General features: G+C 41.3%; 1 protein-coding gene across 2 annotated transcripts in view; it reads left to right on the top strand.

Moving 5' to 3' along the window:
• The window catches only part of KIT (KIT proto-oncogene, receptor tyrosine kinase), a 102,606-nt gene extending 93,050 nt beyond the window's left edge, over positions 1 to 9,556 (top strand). For both annotated transcript variants that reach the window (XM_036764368.1, XM_036764366.1), the window contains exons 17-21: positions 759 to 881; positions 4,563 to 4,674; positions 4,778 to 4,877; positions 5,595 to 5,700; positions 7,169 to 9,556. In XM_036764368.1, coding sequence (XP_036620263.1) covers positions 759 to 881; positions 4,563 to 4,674; positions 4,778 to 4,877; positions 5,595 to 5,700; positions 7,169 to 7,294 — 567 coding nt within the window. In that variant the 3' untranslated portion in view covers positions 7,295 to 9,556. The remainder of the gene's footprint in view (positions 1 to 758; positions 882 to 4,562; positions 4,675 to 4,777; positions 4,878 to 5,594; positions 5,701 to 7,168) is intronic.
• Positions 9,557 to 21,832: the final 12,276 nt, after the last annotated feature.

Genomic DNA, 21,832 nt, shown 5'->3' with positions numbered 1-21,832 from the left:
AGACAGACAGAGATAATTGATAGATAGACAGACATAGATAGATAGATAGATAGATAGATAGAGGAGTTGCCCAACTGGAAGTTTGGTCCCCAGTGGGCAGCTCCTTCTCTACTCAGAGATTGCATTAAAAGTGTCTACAAATCTATGTCTCCTGGACACCTAATTCACATTTCATCGTAGAAACAGTAATGCCTAATGTATTTTAATAGTGCGCCAATTTATAGTTGAGTATGTTTGAAAGTCCTGTCCTAAATCGTCATCTGTGACATCTGCAAACAATTAACAGGCTAAAATAAGGACTCCAGGTGGTTGAAAGAAAGGGACATCTTTCTTAGAACCTAAGATTTACAAGTTCTTTAAAAACATCCCTAGCTAAGTTCTTCCTTTAGGAAATCATAACAAACATTTAAGGAAATTTAGATACAATTCATTTTCATTTTCTTTAAAAAACTTTTTAAAAAGTAATTTGCTTTGTGTCCTTCCTCTTCTTTGATAAGATTGAATGAGAGAAGTCCTGGGGGGAAAATGGGCACCTATTGCTCATTTTGAGAAAAAATGATTTCTAGTAATTATTGAATGTGAATATCACATCACTCAAGGCAGTATTTTCAGTGCAATGTAAGAGAAATATTAATGCTTGGCCTTTGTGTGACATAGCTCTTAATATGTGAAAAGAAAAAACTCTTACCTCTTTTGTTGTTAAAGATGTGGGAACTAAAATACTTAATGTTATTTTTTTTTCTCTCTTGCCCTAATAGTGTATTCATCGAGACTTGGCAGCCAGAAATATTCTACTTACCCATGGTCGAATAACAAAAATCTGTGATTTTGGCCTGGCCAGAGACATCAAGAATGATTCCAATTATGTGGTCAAAGGAAATGTGAGTATGTGACCTCTTTCTGAGAGCCAATTGAAATACTTAAGATTCTCAGGTGGGAATGAAAAGCTTTGTGGGGGTGGGTGGTGGGGAATGAATCCATCTGGGGTCTTTCGTGCTGTTTAGCAGTCAAAGTAAGTATGACCTAAACGGAGTTTGCATGGTGTGGTGAGCATTACTACAACTAACATTCCAATAATAGAATTCCTAATGCTAATTGTGTAATTATGGGGCTCATGAAGGAAACAGAAATAGGCTTAATTTTCGTTGTAGACTGAGAATAGCAAAGAATTTGATTTTACTGGAGTGTAACAAATGTAGACCTGAAGGTCACAGTGGGAGATATTTTTCCTCTGAGTTGAAAATGCTCATTATGTGAAAGATAATCCCAAAATCTAGAAGACGATAAATCCAGGATTTTAGCGATCCCGTTTTAATCAATAAAGAAACAGTGATTAATGTTGATAGTTTGCAGAAAACGTATTTCAAAGTTCTTTCATGTATGACAAACCCCTGAGGCCCAGATAAGTTAATTGACTTCCCCAAGATTACTTGGTCATTACTTGGTTGCTTCCTGATGACCAACATAGTCAGTGTCCCCAACCTTTCAAGTGCTGAGCTCCTCCTCCTTTGTACTAGCCTACACTGTGGTATGGAAGTGACCCTATGGTCTTAGCTGGGGTTTTCTAGGAGAAGTGAAAGACCTCAGTAGCTGCATCAATTTCATCTAAGACATATGTCAGAGGGTCCTGTCAGCACCTTCCCGGTACCTGGGATGCTTTCCCTGCTCCCTTCCACCTCTTAGAATCTCTTCCTTCTTCAAGGCTCAGCTCAAGCACCATCTTCTGCATGAGGGGTTTCTTAACCTGGGGGTCTCTGAAGTTGTTTTTCAAAAAGTCTCCCAATATAATTGGTTTCCTTTGTGATCATACATAGTTTGTTTTATGCATTTGAAAACATTTTGAGAGTGGGACCACAGTTTTCACCAGACTAACAAAGGAGTGTACTACCCACCACCACCACTAGCACCACCACCACCTAAAGGTCACACTGCTAGAAAGTGTTTGAGGTGGGATTTGAACTCAATTCTTCCCGATTCCAGGCCTAGCTTTGCACTCTCCACTGTACCACCTATCTGTTTCCTAAAAAGTTAAGAATGCCTCCTGTACCTGAAGCCTTTCCTTCTGCCGCCAGCTGCTGATGCCCACTCCCTTATTTATTTATAACTACCTTATTTATTTTATATTTATTCTGTGCATATGTCGTTTCTCTCAAATATAAGCTCCTCCAGGGCAGAGACGGTTTCATTTTTATCTCCCCTGCCCCCAATACAAACTGTAACTGATATAAAATGGGCAATTAATTGCTTGTTGGCAAAGTGGTGCCTACTCCACAGTGTGCTGGTAAATATTTAACAATCACCTCTGCGTGTGGGGGGGGGAGGGAGAAAGCATATGATATACTTTAAGGTTAAATCTGCACTATTAACATTTTCCTCGTCACTTTCTTAAACGTAGGACATCCCCGCTCCAAAAAAACCAAAACTCAACAAAACAATCCTTGCTTTGTAGTATTTGCTGATTTCTGGGCATTTTGAGTTGACTTCAACCCTCTCTTCCCCCCACACTTTACTCATTTGGGAATTGGCATCCCCCATCCCCTCTTTAACACTGTGCCCCTCTCCCTATTTTATTATAAAATTGTAGATTTAGAGCCAGAGCGGACCTTAGTAACTGCCATATCTAACCCTCTCATTTTACAAATTTCATGTCGCTTCTGCAACGAGAGGTGAAGTGTCCCAAAGGTAGTAAATGACAGAGATAGGATCTGAAACCAGTTCCTCTTAATCTCAATCCAGCATTCTTTGCATAGTATCAGACCCTTTACGTTAGTTAAGACTTGGGAATGTATTTGGAATGAAGCATGGAGTTGTGCATGGAAGGGCCTGGCTCCTTCCTTGCATGTAGCCTCAGCCCTAGGTGGAAAGGGAAGCAAAGTATGAGCTCTCCACTGAAATGCAAAAGGCTAGGGTGGGGAACCTGTGGCCTCAAGGCTGGATTCAGTCAAAGGGCTGCCTTTGAGGACCTGGAGGGACACATGTGGCCCTGCCCCTGGCTCAAGGCTTAACTTTGTCTGATACCTGTCTTGGAGGTGAGTTAACCCCCCTCAGCTAAGATCAGCAAAAATAGAATACCAGAATGGAAAAATGAAATTGCTTTGAGGATAAGAGAGGGCCAAACATAATTTGGGCCTCCTAAGCTCTTCTGCCCCAGAGATGAAGCCTTTCTCCTTAGCCACAATCCTCTCTTTAGGACTAAAATGATTTTTGACCTCTGCCCTCATGTATAGAACCTCCCTATGCAACCTAACAACAAACATTTATTAAGCTCCTACTATGCAGACTAAGGGATGAGAAAGGGGCATTTGTTAGAGGGCAATTTAAGTGGTATTTCAAGAGATTTGCAGACTCTCACACATTTGAGAGTTATGAAACAAGATATTAATGTCAGGTCTGGTGGGAGAGGGGGGCAGTGTTTCAGCCAAGGGGATCAAGGAAGTTATCCTTCTGAAAAAAATTGGCATTTGAGAAGAGCTTATAAGTCAAGAATGGGGGTGGGGAAGGCTTTTCCAGCTTAGGAATCAGCCTGGGCAAAACAGGGACTACCCAGCTGTGCGTCTGGGTAGCAATGGCTGAGTTCTCTCTGGTTAGGCTGGACCGTTGACTGCTGGGAGGAGAGTAATAGGAGAGAAAAGAAGGGTGGAGAGGCACCGTTGTTATCCTTTGTCCTAAGGCAGCTCTTTCTAGAATTGTGTTTTTTTATACATATTATTTTATTTTTTCCCAGTTATGTGTAAAAACAATTTTTAGCATTCGCTTTTTAGAATTTTGAATCCCAAATTCTCTTCCCTCCTCCTTGAAGAGGAAAGCAATTTGATATACATTATACATGTGCAGGCGTGCAAAACATTTCCATATTAACCATGTTGTCTTTCTAGACATGTTAAGAATTAAATTAAAATCTGGAAATAGATTTGGGCTACACGACCCTTACATTCATGTGGCGGTAATTTTGCTGACCCTCGGTGGTGCTCTGCCGAGTTCCAGCTGTTGGGGCATCTTTTAGGAGCTCTGGTTCAGACCATCTGAAGGGTTGTCAGGTTTTAGAATCATTAAACATTTGTTTCCTCTCATTACCAGACAGTCCAAAAGCAGTTCTTATTTATAACATGCTAGGGTTTGCAAAGTCTTTAATCCTACCTGTTCAATCCTCACCACAACCTTGCTGCGGTAATCGCTGTTAACCTTGCCATTTTACACATGAGGAACTGAGCCTAAAAGTAGTTAAGTGACACAGCCAGGGAGGATTTGAACTCAGATCTTCCTGACTCCAAGTCCAGCTGTCTGTCTACTACATGACTACGCCTTAAAAGGAATTAAAGAAAGTTGGAGAGTTTCTCTTTGTCAAAAGTATTAAAGTACATCAGGCAAGCCAGAGCAATAAGAAAAGTTTGCAATTGAGAGATTCTTTGATAATCGTTCTCAGAGGAGGGGTCTGGGGAAACTCAGGACTGAGCCCGTCTCCCTCCTCCCCTCCGTCCACCTCCATCGCATGTAGCTGTGGCAATCATTTTTAGCCAGTCTTGCGAGTTTCTTAAAGTACCGACCACCTTCTTCCCTTACAGGCCCGGCTACCTGTGAAATGGATGGCACCCGAGAGTATTTTCAACTGTGTTTATACCTTTGAAAGTGATGTCTGGTCCTATGGAATATTTCTTTGGGAGCTGTTCTCTCTAGGTAACATCCCCCCCACTTCCCCTGACGTGTCCCTGGGGCTCTATTTTGCGGTGGTTTTCGGTGTTTCCAATGAATTCTGACTTGGGCCATGTTCGCGCTCTAGGAAGCAGTCCGTACCCTGGAATGCCTGTGGATTCCAAGTTCTACAAAATGATTAAGGAAGGTTTCCGAATGCTCAGTCCGGAATGTGCACCTCCTGAAATGTGAGGCCTGAGTCCTTGCCCTTCTTCTTTAACAAGGGAAAACACGGTGGGGGGATTTGGGCTAGCTCATGCCTTACAAAGGGCACCCAGTTCCGTTCTGTTGTTGTTTGATTGAGTCGCTCTGTTGTGTCCCACCTTTTGTATCCCTGGGGACCATAGCATGCTAGTGACGTCCTCGGGGTTTTCTTGGCAGAGATACTGAAATGGTTTGCCCTTTCCTTCTCCATCGGATTAAGGCAAACAGAAGTTAAGTGACTTGCCTGCAGTCACACAGCTAGTAAATGTCTGAGGCTAGATTTGTACTCGGGTCTTCCTGACTCCAGACCCAGTGCTCCATGACCTGTCTACTTACACCCTATTCCATTTAGTTACAGCTGGTCAAATGCCACTTTTGTGGCACATTTTTTTTTCATAACAATATGTCATCCAAAGATGAGACAAGGCATTGTCTCAAGGCATTCCCAAAACGTTTTGAATGTACATGTCTGACTTTAGGTAGACGTGATCCAATTTGTCCAATTTCCTGTTCTGGAAAATACTTTTTAGATTAGTACATCAATCAGGCCACCGATAATCATTATTAAGCAACTGTTATATGCCAGACACTTGTGGTGAGCCGGGGAGGTATCTAGCAGGGAAGGATGCATTAGACCCACCTGAGAGTGAGATATAACAGAAGAGGTTTCATGGCCTTATTCACTGGTCATGTTTCTGCAGGTATGAGATTATGAAGAGCTGCTGGAACGCCGATCCCCTGCAGAGACCCACCTTCAAGCTGATCGTGCAGCTCATTGAGCAGCAGCTATTGGACAGTACTAACCATGTGAGTATATTCTGACTAACTGTAAATGTCTTTTTTTCTTCCCTTTTATCTAAGACAGGGGTGGGGCGACCTGCAGGTCCTCAAGTGCAGCCCTTTGAATCCAAACTTCACAGAATAAGTCTCCTTAATGAAGGGATTTGTTCTGTAAAACTTGGCCTCACCCAAGGACCTAGAAGGCCACATGTGGCCTCAGGCTGCAGGTCCCCCACCCCTGGTCCAAGGTATCCCCCATTCAGGCCTTAGGGGTGGGAACTGTGGCTTGTTCCTCCTTCTCCACCACCACCACCAGTGGGTCTTCTCATCTTAGTGGCTTAGGTCAGAGAATGTTAGCCCTAAAAGGGACCTTAGAAAGCCTCCAGTCCAGCTCCTTTAGATTACAGTGGAAGAAATGAGGCCCAGACCAGTGAGGTGGCTGGTCTTGCCCAAAGCCATAACCACTGCATAAATGGTGGATAGACGCACAGGTCCCAGGCTTTCCAAGTCCTAACTCAACAATGCCTTTTAGTTCTTTTAAGTGATGAGATCATCTAAGCCAGGATAAAATGCACAAAGCCCGAGTTCCAAAGCAGGTTCTTGTCTTCATTGGTAGGAGTTTCCTCATCAGAAGTTCCATGCACCAGTGAAATCTTCGGTCTTGTCTTCTCTTCCCCTCCCCTCCTTGCCCCTCCAACCCACCCAGCCAGGTTGTTTGCATCCAGGCTGCTCTCAGAGAGGGTAGTTTGTTGATGGTAAGGTTTGCAGACTTTTTGTCCTTAAGTCATAGGTTCTTTTCCCCAAAATTAATCCTATCAGAAGACTTTGACTTGGTCATTTTTCTGCAAAAGGGTTCCTAATAACCCAATAAAAAACTTGAGAAACATAAAGAAACTTGGAGATTGGCCCAAAGTGTTTCACTAAGTTTTCTTGATATAACTTATGTTTTGACAACCCTTAAGATATACAGTCATCCTAGTGGAAGTGATAGAGAATTCTGGGCTTGAAGTCCAGAAGCCCTAGGTTCTAATTCCATCCGTGGCACTTATCAAGTGACACTGGGGAAATCACTTAACCTCTTTGAGCTTCAATGACAACTTTAGAATTTATCTGTTGTAGTCTGCATTGGTGAGAGAGGGTTCCCACATCAGGAGTACACATTGATGCAACCAGTGTTCTTAGAAACTTGTGGCCAAGTTGTATTTTCTGAGAAGCTGAAATAGCTCAGCTAAGTATATCTGTGCTCCTAATGAGAAGCAGAGATAGCCCAGTTAGGAGTATCTTTGCTCCCCTTGAGAAACTGAGATAGCCCAGTTAGGAGTATCTGTGCTCCTAATGAGAAGCAGAGATAGCCCAGTTAGGAGTATCTTTGCTCCTAATGAGAAGCTGAGATAGCCCAGTTAGGAGTATCTGTGCTCCTGATGAGAAGCTGAGACAGCCCAGTTAGGAGTCTCCATGCTCCAGAGTTTGCTTACATTGGCTTTCCTCTCCTCAGGTTTACTCCAACATCACAACCAGCAGCCCCAACCACGAGAGTCCTGTTGACCACTCTGTGAGAATTAATTCAGTAGGCAGCAGTGCTTCATCCACTCAGCCCCTGCTTGTACATGAAGATGCCTGAAGCCTAGGAGGTGATGGGCCCAAAGGAGGATGGGCCAGTTCTTTTGGTTTCCATGACTTTTATTTTGTCCACCTACTTGCTGGCCACTCTAGCACAGTGGGTGCATTGCTGTAATTCTGTCCTTTGTGAATACATTGCCATAGCTTGAATGAACTCACTCGCTCACCACAGTTGCAGCCATCGTCACGTTGCAGGGCAGAAGTTGTACATATTCTCATTAAGGAGCTAGCTGGGCAAAATCCATATAGGGCCTGAATTAAAGGAGTAGGGGTATTGATTGCAATCCCCTTTGACACCTGGCCTGTGAAGGGAGGTTGCTATTGGATTATTTTTTCCTTTTTCAGATAATAAATAAAAGTAGTCGATCACTTTTGGCCTTTTTTGGTCACATTTGCAGTTGGGGTACAGGAGCAGAGGCCCTGGTTGGGGGTGCCCCCTTTTTTCTGCCCCATGAGTGCTCCATGAGTGCATCATAGCCAAACATTTCTGTGCAAAATGTCAGGTTGTAAGAAGCAGAGTCAGGGAAGGAGGAAGGCATACCATGTTAAACAAATTCTCCAAAATGAAAACTAGATTTTTCATATCAGAGAGGTTCATGAGCCCTGGAAAAAAAGTGTTACAAGTTTCCCATGTGAAGCATGAAGGAAAGGCCTCCTAGCCACCACATAAGCTGGTACTCCTACACTTGGGGCCTCTTTTAATAGTGACAGCTTAGGTAAGGGGGTAGATAGAGTGGATCAACAGTGTGCTTGCATGGCTAGCACTTATATAGGTCCCTAAAGAAATTGCCCGTGTATATTAAGGGAAGAACTTCACTCATTTGCTTTCGTGCACAACCCTGGAGCCTCCCCAGGGCTTAGGGCTCTCTGTTAAGACTCAAAGCCACATGAGCAGTTCATTTGTCATCTTTTTTTTTTTTTTTTGTCTTTTATAAAGAAGGAAAGCACAGTCCTAGGAGTCTCTTTAAGCCTGTTAACTTGCTGTACAGATTTCCCATACACAGCTTACGAATCCTAGAATGGCCTTTTAGCTGATGCATTGGATGCCATTTGCAATATCTATCTATCTATCTACTGCATGATGTCTGAGGGCATGAGAAAGCAAGCTATTTCATATGGATCCTTAATGTAGCAGGAAAACTAATTTAGATTCAGCCTCATTTATAGGCATGCCCTGGACCCTGGGCCAGTATATATTATATATAAAGATGTATGTATGTGCGTGTGTGTATGTATAGATAATCTATTTTGAGGCTAACCTAGCCCTGAGTCCAAGAGGGTACTCAGGCGCCCACAAAGCAGCCTTTGCTTCCTTCCCAAATACTGCCTTTGCTTCTCTTGCCTCGTCCGTTCACAATACATTACCCAAAGCACGGAGAGAAGAGAACGTAAAGTACCTATTTACACTTGAGGCACTCTGTTACTTATATACTCAGTATACAGCACCAGTCTCTGAGGGCCCCTTTTCTGTTTTGGGTCCCACTGAATGGGTAAGAATTGTATTTAAATTTTACCTTTTGGTCTCTAGCGCAGGTAATGGCTTTTGCTATAGTACCCATTTCGATAAACTCCATAGCTACCCAGGTGAAATAACCATTAAATGAATACGTGACGGGTTTTAAGCAAGAATTCCCATTTGTCTCCATCATTTTCCTTCTTCCCTTCCCCATTCCTTCGACTATGCTTCCTGGCCGATCTCTGGCCGCTGATAGGAAGATAACCATTTGCACTGGACTTGCCTATGCTGTTTCTAAAAGTTGGTGAGTTCTTTGGGGGTAATTGTTATGCAGACAGATAGTTATCCTGGAGCTTATTTTCATCACCAGAACGTTCCTTCCCGTAGCATCAGCTTTTATTATATTAGTTACGGTAGAAAAAAAAAAGCAGTTGCTAATTGTAGATATCTAGGTACTTCAGGGGCACTTCGCTGAAAGTTTTGTCTCAGATATCCTTGAAAGGTTATATTTTTATAATTTTTTTTTAATTTTTAAATCAAAAGTTACTTTGCAGTGGCTGGATGTTTAAAATTGTTTTGTGGTGTTTTATGTAAATATTGAGATGTAGCAATAATGTCTTTTGGATATTCCCAAATCCTTAAGTCCTTGAAAATATTTTTTTATATATATAAATATATATAAATACAGTATGTATAAATATGTAAGTGGTGCCAGTTTAAAGGATATTGTTCCGTGTTTTTTGTTTTTGTTCTTTTGTTTTGGTTACGTTGCCCAGTTGTTGACAGTTTTGAAGAATTCTAATAAAAATATGTAAACAGTAGACTATGCTTTTTTTGTTTTGTTTTGTTACCTGTGTATATTCAACATGATCAAAGAATTAGGAGGCCAGAAAAGGGTGAGAAAATGTTGCTGAGTTGCCCACACACTGTAATTATGGAACTGGGATGTCATAAAATCTTGGAGTTGGCAGTGACTTCAGAGGTCATGTTGTCTGAACTAGACAAACGTGAATTCCATTTATATTATACCCAAAAAATGATCAGGCAGCATTTGCTACAAGAATTATAGTGAGATGGGAGCCTACTGCCTCTTTCCAGTGTAGCCTGTTCTGTTTTTGGACAATGTAAAAGTTTTTCTAAACTCTGTCACTCTGCCAGCTCCACCCATTGATCCTAATTCTACCCAGTGGGGCTAAACAGAATCTTCCACCTGAAAGCCTTTCAAATAATTGAAGGCAGACATCCATCCATTCATCCCCTTTTCCTTCAAGAAATGATGGAAAGCAACACTTCTCAAAGTGTAATCTTAGGAACCCTGGGGGTCTAAACCATTTTCCTAATAATGCTAAGGTGTCATATGCCTATCTCCCTTTTCTAAACACATATCTCTGTGGGACCAGATTTTCTTAATACATTTCAACCTAAACAGTATATCACAACAGATTGAATGCAGAAAGAGATAGGAGAATCTAGCCATCTTCTATTTAGCAGATGTTAAGTTTCCCCAAAATACCTCAAACAAGCCACATGTCTCACTAATTTTGTTTTATTAATAAAATACGGTCATTCATAAAACTAGCTTGTAATCGATTATTTTTAAATGAATACATATTTTAAAAATTCATGAGTTTTAATTTCTGACCTGGAAAATAAACACATAAAAACTCTTTGGGTTTCTCAATTTTTAAGAGTTGTAAAGGGGTCCTATGACAATTTTGAGAAGGACGTTCTTCACCAAAATCACTGGGTAATCTAACTTGCCAATGCCTTCCTGTCCTAAATGGGAAGGACACCAGGCATGACCTACTGGGGGACTATGAAGAAGGGAATTTGGCAGCGAATGTACAGCCAACAAAATGAAATGAAGGTTTGCTACAATGAGTTCAGAGACCACAGAAACCTCCCACGGAGTAGCATGGCTAAAACTGTCTTGATCTTGATTTTCAATATAAATGGAGATGATAAGGGCTGGGCTTCATGGTTCAGACTTCTAGGCCTTTAAGTAGGAGGTGTCAGAAAAGTGCTAATGACATTAACACAGGGATGGATAATGGCTGGTGGTGGCCAAACCAAGGCTTTCTAGAGATGCCCTCTGTTGATCTCTTTTACAGGGCTTCTTCCTATTCTTTCTAGGATTCCCCAGTGTTCTCTTATTAATAGGGAACAATAAGCTGCATTAAGGCTTTGGAAACATTGGGTTTTTTGGTGGGGTAGCCTAGGAAGCATGACAAAAGAGATTAGTGTTCTGCCAGCTACCTGGGGAATGGTGGTTTCAGGCGATTTGAAGCAAATAGATGAGAAACTTTACCTGGTCCAAACTCCGAGTTTTTCAGAGGAGGGAACAGGCCCACACAGGTAAAGTGCTTGTTCAACATATAAGTAGCAACTAGTAAGAGTTAGGATTAGAGGGCAAAACTAGGAGTTTTATGAAACTATCGTTATATTATTACATATGTTATATATAATATATATATTGTGATATATTAGTTTGCTAAGCGAGAAATTTATTCAAAAAGTTAGACACCAGAAACATGGTCGGATGAGTTTCTGTCACCTGGTCTTTGGCCACTCAAAAAATATTTTTTTCCTTTCATGTTAACATTTCTATTCTCTCCCTCTTACCTTTCTGGGTGTAGTGAAGTTTTCCAACTAGCCTAGAGTTTTAGGCTGTTAGGGCTGTTACTTCCTCACTATTTTGTGACTATGACATCCTGTGACCCAGAGTTACTGTCCAAGTACTGGAGTTGATGAAGTGGGAATGTTCTGCCAAACTCAAACTATGAGTCCTACTTAACCTTGTTGGTCCTATTAAGAATTTGTTAAGCTCATAGAACACCATTCGTTATGAACTTATTTTTATTGGTCTAACATCTGTTACAGAGTGTTTTCTAGAAGTGTCAGTTGAAAGGAAGAGAAAGGGTTGAGTGTGTATGCTGGTATGGGGGTGGGAGAGAGGATCTCTTCATTCCAACCACTCCACCTCCCCAAGGAAAAAAAATCCATTCAATCAGTTGCAGTCTTGTGGCTTCCACCTCCATGATGCAGCTGGTATCAATCACCTCTCTGCTCAAACGACCACCACTCTAGTTCAGGGTCTCATCTCTTCTCCCCTGAACCATTGCAAGAAGAGTACTAATTGGCCTTCCTGGTTTGAATCTGTCTCCTATCCAATCTATCCTCCACAGATGCCAAAATTATATTCCTAAAGCAAAAGTCTCACCATACCATTCTCCTCAAGATGCTGCCATAGCTTCACGTATCAACTAGGATCAAATACAAACACTTGTTAAGCATTTAATCTCCTCTACAGTCTGGATCCAATAAGCTTTCAAGGCTTATTGGCTATTACTTTCCTTAATGAATTCTAAGGTCCAGCCAAAGTGGCTACGCTGACCTTTACAAAACATTCCATCTCCTATTTCCTTCTCTGCATAGGCCTGGCATCATCCCCTCCTCCCCCGACCTCTGCCCCTTGAATCTTTAGCATCCTAAGAAGGTCAGTTTGAGTGCTACATCTTACAGGAGGCATTCACTCACCCCACTGGTTGACAAAGCCTCCTCCCCAAAATAACTTGTGTTTACTTTGTGTATACATATATACATATATTTGTGGACATGTTGTACATTCATAGAATATGAAATTTTTTTGACAGCGGTATCCCCAGTGCCTAGAATATGCCTGGCATATAGTAGGTGTTTAATAAATGTTTGCTAATTGAAGTCCATGAAAGCCCAAGAGAACTGTCCACTTAGAAAAAGACTATATCATCATGGACTGATAAGAGTTAAGCACATGCAATATGGACCTTCCCTTGGTCTGAAACTGATTTAAAGACACACAAAATAGTGAGAACAGCTCCCTGGATGCTTTGAGCCAAATAAAACCTTGGACTATGAAGGGTCGACACAGGTTTTGGTCATTCTAATTGGCAACACTTTCCTAGTTAGAGCCAGCTTAATTAGCAAGCAGTTGCTTACTTAATGTGATTTGAGTGTTTATGTCGTCCCCCAGGCCCTAAATCTCTTTCATCCAGGTGCCACAGTGCTTGAAATTCCACCACTTAAGATAATTCTAGAGTCCCAGAATTTTTAGACATCTAATCTATGCTCATTATATTTCCTATGTTTACATTAAGAAATCTCTCTAAAGAGGTAAAAATATACTATGGGACCGATGCCTTATGTAACACTGATCTACCAGACAACACCATTTTCATGAGTGTGACAAGCTTGTCCCTCACATTTCTGATTTAGTGCCTTGCGAAGCCATTTCCTAAGCCTGAAATCTTTCCTCCCCACCACTGCTAATGCACACATACACTCCATGATCATCTCCACTAGTTGAATTGTTACCATACTTTTTATAGTGCCTTATGGTTTACATTATGCTTTCTTTACAAAGCCTACAAAGGCCAGGGTCTACCTTTGCATCCTGGGTCATCTTCAGTCATCCTGATGAATATCTGGTCACTGGATCCAGGTGGTTCTGGAGGAGAAAGTGAGGCTGGTGACCTTGCATAGCCCTTCCTCACTCAAATCAAAGTCAACTGCAAGTCATGTCATCATTTCCCTGATGCCATGGTCCTCTTCAAAAATGAAGGACAAATACAACCTATGAGTAGACCGAGCTGCCTGAATGGGGACGCAGCTAGTTAGGTAACTCGAATTGCCCTCTCCCTCTCCCTCTCCCTTTCCTCTCCAGAGGAAGGTAAATTCTGATGGCCATAAGCTGCCCACTTAACTTGGAGTTTACTGGCTAGATTCCTTCCTGCCTTCCTGCCTTCCATCCTCAAAACCTTAAACCCAGTTTACTCTGAAGCTCATGAATGGGTTCCTGCCCAAGCTCCACTTAATGGATGTATTTTGGGCCCTCCTGATTCTAAAAGGGCCAGGATCTCCCATTGCATCCTGGGTCATCTCCAGTCATCCTGATGAATATCTGGTCACTGGATCCAGATGGTTCTGGAGAAGAAAGTGAGGCTGGTGACCTTGCACAGCCCTCCCTCACTCAAATCAAAGTCAACTGCAAATCATGTCATCATTTTCCTGAGGCCATGGTCCTCTTTGAAAACGAAGGACAAACACAACGACCTATGACAGGTAAATAGTGCAAATATAACCCCCATTTTTCAATTTAGGACATAGATTCTGAGAAGTTAAATAGTATGCCTATGGTAACACGATAAGAATCTGATATGGGAGCCAAACCCAGGTAGTCTTGTCTGAGTCTTAGACACTACTCTTTTATCACCTCCAGTGGTCTCATTCACCCAACAGATACTTGCACTCACAATTTGGGACCCTCATAGGTTCATTTGACTACATATTTTCTTAGAATTCTAGGAGTAGGTAACCTTGAAGGCCTGAATTTCTAGAAGTGTCACTCATGAGCCCCCATCAGTACTCTTTCCGTTAAAAATCAGATTGGTCTCAATTAGCTTTTAACAAAGGTATATGCTAAGATATAATAAAAATAGTGGTTATAAAATATTTCCCCCTAGTACATGAAGATACACAGAAAAAAATGAGCTCAAATTTAGAGTACAATGATGGTAAGGCATAAGTATAAGATACATGTGGCAAAGGAGTAATTCATGATTCCTAGCACTTTATGTCCTGGAGTTCTTTCTTATGTCTGTGGGTAGTATTCTTTAGTAAAAAGAGTCATGCTTCAGAAATTGCTGCCCTTTCTTGGCTGACTGTCTGTCTAAATTCATTTATCCTTGGTGTGTCACTCTGTTCTCAGTTAAACTACTAGTCCAGTCTCTGAACCCAGCTTGATGCACTGGCCCCTGTTGGTCTAGTCTCTCTGAGATCAGTCAGGGAGGAAGAGGAGAAACAGAGAGAAAAATCTTTTCTCCCAAGACTGATTCCTTTGTGGGAACTTAAGTCCAACTCTGGAACTGAAATTCTCGGGTAATATATTTGTATTCCTCCATTGCTGACCGGTTCACTTTTTGACCGGTTCACCATTAGATTGACTGCTATTTTCATATTTAGTCCCAGAGGTACGATTCTTTCAGGTAATCATAAGATATTTACTCTCTAGCATCATCTACTTTCATCTGATGGTCAAAGTGCCACAATCCTCTCAAATTAATTAATGACCTATTCACACTGTGGTGAGGTTGTAAGAAAATTTCTTCATACTTAGTTTATTCCATTGATTGATTCAACTGAAATGCCTGGCCCTCGATAATTTCATTGATTGAGGTGGGGTTAAAACTTCCAATGCCTTAGACGTCAATTGGTTAATGATTTCCCAACTAATGGCAACCCATTTCCCCCTAATTTTCTTTTTGCCACCACAAAAAGTTGTGCAACAAATTTTATAAAGAATACTATCTAATCTTTTTTAATTAAAAAAAAGGTTTTGTTGATTAAATGGACAAATCCCCAGTTCTCTAGAAAATTAAAATGTCCAGAATGATTTATTCCCTGAGAGTTCCAGATAGTCAAGTTCTACTGTATGTTGAACCTCACAAAACTTTCTCCGATCTGATACTAACTCTGTAATCCAATTCTCAAGTTTAGCATTCAAGTCATATGACAGGGTGGTTCTCTAATGGGTTCTTAATTGCTTTCTGTAATAAACAAATTAACTGAGGTATAATGTGTTACCACTAAAAGATGAATCCTATCTTGAGGAACTAGGAAGATGAATTTACAAAGTTCAATGATGAATTACTAATGATACAAGAGATTTAGAAGCAGGCACGCCTTAGAGAGACAATCATGCCTGCTAAAAAGGAATGCTGTACAACCAAGTTAGGAGAGAAACCCTTGTTTGATGTCTTTGTCTATCTTCAGAGCTCTGGTCATTTCTGCTCTCTTAGCAATGTTGTAGCAAACCTCACATTCTAGACAGGACCCAATGTTTGTTAGGGAGATCTCTGAGCAACAGCTTCTTTTGATTCATCTAAGTGAAACTCTTGTAATCTTGAGGACCAGGTTCTCACATGCTAATAGCCAATGACAGCTGGGATGCCTAGGCAATTGATGTTTGAAGGAGGCCAAGCATTAATAAAGCTAAAGAAATGTTTTAAGTTAATAGAAATAGAACTTCAAAAAGCACATATGACAATGAGAGTCCTTCATAAAAGTCTTACTCTGGTGCCTCATGGAAATGTCATCAGTTACCAAAGACTATTCTAGTGGAGCACATGCAGTGGTAAGTCCCACCAACCTGGAAATACTTTGAGTACAAACCTGACAATACATAAAGATCAGTCTTGTTAAGTTTGGCATCCCATTTTAAAAAACCTTTTGTTTCTGGGGCAGCTAGGTGGCACAATGGATTGAGAACCAGCCCTGGAGTCAGGAGGACCTGAGTTCAGATGCAGCCTCAGATACTTACAGCTATGTGAGCTTGGACAAGTCACTTAACCTCAATTACCTCCCTCCCCGCAAAATAAATGAAAATCTTTTATTTCTAATCCATGCTACTATCCTTTTTCATTTTATGGGTGAATTCAACACACTAATGATTATTAATATATACATCTTCTATCCTATTTTCCTATACTTTTTGTTTTTACACCCTTTCCCCTATTTACAAAGAAGAAAAAGATAGTGAGAGATGGGTATACATAGCACTAGTGATCTCTACTTGATATAATCTCTTTGTGCACCTTGCCTTTATTTTCTTTCCCTCACCTGACACCAATCACTAGTTCTTTCTTTCTTTTCTTTTCTAACTCCCTTCCCATCCATTCTCCAAAGCTAGCTTTGTTTTGCTTATAACTAATCCCTTCCTAAACTTCTCTTTCCCCCACCTCCTCTCTTGTTTGCTTGCTGAGTTGAATATAGTTCTATGCCCAGCTAAATATGTGTTCTATTCACCTTGACCAGCTCAAAAAGAGGATTAAAGTGATGCCGGCTCCCCCTGCCACTTCCTCCTTGTTTATATAATCTTCTATTTGCTCACCTAGATTATGTGTATTACTCATTCTCTTGTTCTTTCTTCGCCTTGGTTTGCCCAACATCCCACAAGTAATAGTGAGTAGTGAGCAGTGAGAGAGGCAAGAGTAAGCCCAGGTCTTCGGACTCCAGAAATGGTTCTTTTTCTGCTGTACCATACCAATTCTCAATCTTTTTACAAGCATCACATCATTGGTAGAATATTGCAACCTATTATACTCACCATGCCTTTTTGCACTGCCAACAGAGTAATCTATACTTTTGATTCTTTTAAGATCAGGATGTTCCATGACTCACGGTTATATAGTGAGAATTCTCACCTTTGCAACATCTCTTGAATACATCTTCTTCTCTTCTCTGACATTGCCACCTCTGCAGTGCAGGCCCTTATCCCCTCACACTTTGATCATTGCACTAGCCTGCTGGTGGGTCTGCCTGCCACAAGTCTTTCCCCACTCTAAACCATCCTCCATTCAGTCACTAAAGGGATTATCCTAAAGCAGAGGTCCAATCAAGTCACCCCCCACCCTCACCTCCACCCCTCAACACACATGTTCAATAAACTCCAGTATAATTCCCCAGGATCAAATGAAAAATACCCTGGCATTCAAAGCCCTTCATAACCAGGCCCCTCCTACCTTTCCAGTCTTGCCACATACTCTTCAATCCAATGACTCTGATCTCCCGGCTGTTCCACAAACAAGATATTCCACTCAAAATGCCGAAGGCATTTTCTCTGACTGTCCCCCATGTCTGGACTTTCACTCTTAGCTTCCCTAACTTTCTTTTAAGTCCCAACTAAACTCACGTGTTCTACGAGAAGGCTTTCTCAACCTCTCCTAATTTTCGTTCCTTCCTTCTCTTAACTATTTTCTATATATCCTGAATATAACTTATTTGTACATATTTGTTTGCTTGTCATCTGCTCCGTGATATTGTAAGCTCCCTGAGGGTAGCAACTGTCTTTTCCTTTTTTTTTTTGTATCTTCAATGCTTATTATAGTGTCTGGTACATAGTAGGTGCTTAATAAATGCTGATTGATCTAAAGAAGAATATTGATGTTAAAGAAATGGGCTTTTTCAACAGAGTGCAGCTTGTGATCACCAAAAGCACTGAACAATTCTCAAATTCAATCTGGCTCATTGACCTCCTCCAATTCAAGCGTGGGACCAGTTCATTTTCCAGTGTAAAGCACCTGTCTACATCCGTACATACATACATTGCTGGACTAATTCAATGGACCATCTGACTATATGTTGTAATCTAGCCAATATACAATTTTAATCCACTTTTCCTTTCAAAGGTGGATGGTAGAAAGACAGCCAGTACTGCCTCTCTTATTTACTAGTTGTATGACCCTCTAAACAGGTCATTTAACCTCTCAGTCTCAATTTTTTCATCTATACAATGGGGATAATGTTACTTGCACCACCTACCTCCAAGGGTTGTTGTAAAAGAGGTTTACCAAATCTTAAAGCACTACAGAAATGTGAGCTAGTACTAGGATTACTCATGGAGGAGACTTTTTCATGGGGTCCAGCTAACAGACAAAGTGGCCCAAAGCAAATGAATGATGAATAGAAAAGAAATCACAGAAATAGAGAGATGGACTGCAGGAAAGGAGGGATGTTTGGGCCATTCTAAGTGGGTGCCCTAGTGTAATGACATCTATAAACAGGAGCATTTGGAGAAAATGCCCCTAGGAGGGACACTATTTAGGGAGAAAAGAGTTGAAGCCACGGAGAGCTCTGTTATTTGGGTATGGAAGGTCTAGTTGCTGATGGCTCTTTAGTGGGGAGGGGATTGTGAGCTAGAAGACATAGGAGAGGACCCAAGGGGGTTGTAGCATAGGCTCCTCCCTGTTGCTGACTCATGCAGTAAGATGATATGGAGTTATCCAAATTAGCAGCTTCATTCATTCTTTGCCTCCTCTGCTCCATTTCTCGTCATTCAACCTTTCCTAAGTAAGTCACTTCGTAATAACATCAGCAGTACATTATGAGCTAACCACAGAGCAAAGTCACAAAAACTCACCACACAATCATTCGGCCTATTGTCCATTTATAACATTTCTAAGGAACTGACTGCCTCTGCTAACATTGTTTCATCTTGCATTATTACATGTTCATAGAACTAGTCAAGAATATTAGGTGGGACACGTCTGTAATAGTAGTATGTTTTCACTTCTTGGAGCATTTTCTATAACTGCATTTTATTCAGGTTATCAGTGCTTACCTTAGCCAAACACTGGGAGACAAAGAAAGTCAAAAATATGATTCCCATACTCAAAGAACTCATTCTAGTGGTGGAGACAACAAGCAAACAATTATGTACATATATGTATATATGTGTGTGTGCATGTAAGATATCTACCAAGTAGATGAAAATTAATCTCCATGGGGAGGCATTAGCAGTAGGAAGAACGAGGAAAAGGTCTCCTATAGAAGGGAGAAGTTTAACTGAGTCTTGAAGGAAGACAGGGATGCTGTTAGGTAGAAATGAGGAGGGAGAGGAAGATCAAGAAGACAAGTGATGTTGGATTGTCAAGTACATGGAAGAGACTAACGAATAAAAACACTGGAAACACAGGAAGATGCCAGGCTGTGAAGGGCTTTGAAAACCAACCATCTTGGAGGTGATAAGGAATCATTGGAGTTTACTGAGGGTGTGTGTGTGTGGGGGGGGGGGGGGGTGGTTAACACAATCAGACCTACACTTCAGGAAATATACTTTCACACATGAGTCTCCACTCAAAAAAAAAGAAGTCCATCCTTGAATGGAGTAGAGTGGGGAGGGAATTCAAGCAGGGAGACCAATCAGATGGCTTAATTACAATAGTTCAGAAGTGTGAAAATGAGAACTTACCTTAGGTGTGAGTGAAAAGAAGAGAAACACACAAGAGATGTGAAGGTAGAAATGTCCATGGGATTGCATGGAAAGAACCCAACAGTAGTGGATAGGACTAGCCACCCTACTGATCAACTCTTGCCTAAGGAACTGGAGTCAAAAATACAACTGAACCCATGTTTACCCCTGCCCAGCAAGTGCTCTCTTCTTCAGTTGGCATTAAAAAAAAAACTTGGCATTGTATATAACTTTTGGTGTCATGGATTCACATTGGCAAGGCTTTTGCTTCAGCAGGCAATGCAGAGAAAAGCAGCTAAATGGCCTCCCCTGCCGAGCCACTGGATGGATAAACCCAGAATACCCAGAAAAGAATCCCTGACTCACTGAAATGAGAGATTAATGGCTAGCTCAGTCATTAAGAGAAGCCCTACCCAGGGACTAAAGAAAATCAGGACAGTCTTCGTGCAAAATAGGCAGAAGATACTGTGAAATCAGGTAGCAAGACTTTTCTTTCCACTCTCTTCTCACTTGGTTTTCACGGTAGTCTGCATTGATGAGAGAAGATGAGACGTATTAACTGTAGCAAATGGTTGTGTTTTCTGAAGTCAATGATGCCTGTGTGGAGGAGAGGGAGGTGAGGGTTGAGGGCACCCTTGAATTTGTGAAGGGCAGTCTGTATCGTGCATCTAGCATTTGGCTGCATTGCTCAGTTCAATGAAGAGTTATAAAATAAGCATTTGTAAAATTTGTATGTAACTACAGGATTTTAAAAAATATACATGCCATCTCCCCAATGAGATGTGACTAACTCTCCCCACCCCAACCCCATATTGCCACCAACCAGATGTCATTTAGTAGTCATGAGATCTTGCATATTGTTGTATATTCTCCATTGTCATTATGATATCAACAACTTTGGCCCCAGGAAAATACTTGCATTGTAAAGGCAGACTCTCTCATCCCCATGTGTATTGGCAGACTGGACCCTCAAATCAAAACTGTTACTTGTCCTCTTGTAGTTTAGGGCAAGGGGTTGGGAGCATCTTCGTAATGCTCCCACCAATGTGCTTCCTCCCTTGATTATCAGTGAAATCAATAGTCGGTCATCCTTAATTAGCTTTTAGAAAGGGGGTATTTGGCAGTATAGTAAAAACAGTTGATTCTGAGCACACACCTTACAAAGGGATAAGTCCTAGCTCCTGGATACTGGAAGTACTTTTCTCCCTTTCATGGGGGTAGTTATAAAGTTCTCTTTTTACACAGTGTAGTTTTTCTGGCTAGACTTCTTGTACAGCCTCAAATCCACCTTTCCTCATCATGTCTGGTCTGTCTCCACCTCTGATGGAGACACTATCATAAGCTGGTTGAGGGATGATGCTAGGATGCCTATGGGAAGATGAGAAGTTTTAAATCCTCCAGGCCCTTCTAAGTTTGCAAGGTCCTCTTCTGGTCAAGGTGGGGTGGATGGGAGACTTCCCCTCTGCCTCTCAAACAAGTCTTTCTCAGAGATCTTGCTGGAATGTCTCTCATGCTGAGCTGCTGGGTACTCCAATCTCCTACTTGACATTACTGAGCTCTGAAAGAGTCTGATATCACCGGATGTGCAAAATCCATAGAGATTTTTGTACAGGTCAAGACTCTATAGCCAATATACCAATAGACTTCATGTGCGGCATCATTTCACTTCATCCGATGGTCCTGCCTTCTCCACACATTCTACAACACAGAGATGCCGGTCTTCAGGTTATTCCTTCTTCTACATTGATCAAGGACTTTTTTCGTGCCAAGTTGAAAGCCAAGCTTGACCCATAGATTCAACAGAAGTCTTTACGCCTTGTTCATACCTCTGATTTGATTAATTCAAGTCGAATGTGTTCTCAGTTAATGAAGAGATCAGGGCTAAGTGAAGTGGGGGGTGATTTATTGTTTGACTCAATTAACAATCCTCCCTTTGAAAGTTCAATATAAATATGTCAATTATTCAAATGATTCGAAATCATTGTGATATCAAGGAAAGTCAAGTCATGTCAAGTGCAAACTATGCATCAGGCACTATGCTAAGTTCTGGGGATACGAAGGAAGGCAAAAAAAAGTTCCTGCATTCAAGGATGTCAAAATCTCATGGGGAGAAAAGTACAAACAACTATCTACAAACAGGAAAAATACAGGGTAAATTGGAGGTAATCTCAGAGGAAAGGTGCAGGAATTAGGGGGGGTATACGAAAGATTCTTGTAGAAGGTGGGCTTTTAGTTGAGACTTGAAGGAAGCCAATGAAACTAGGAAGTAGAGACAAAGAGGAAAAACATTCCAGGTG

The sequence above is a fragment of the Trichosurus vulpecula genome, chromosome 6, assembly GCF_011100635.1.
Source record: "Trichosurus vulpecula isolate mTriVul1 chromosome 6, mTriVul1.pri, whole genome shotgun sequence".
NCBI lineage: Eukaryota > Metazoa > Chordata > Mammalia > Diprotodontia > Phalangeridae > Trichosurus > Trichosurus vulpecula.
This window is presented reverse-complemented; position numbering and strand designations above follow the sequence as displayed.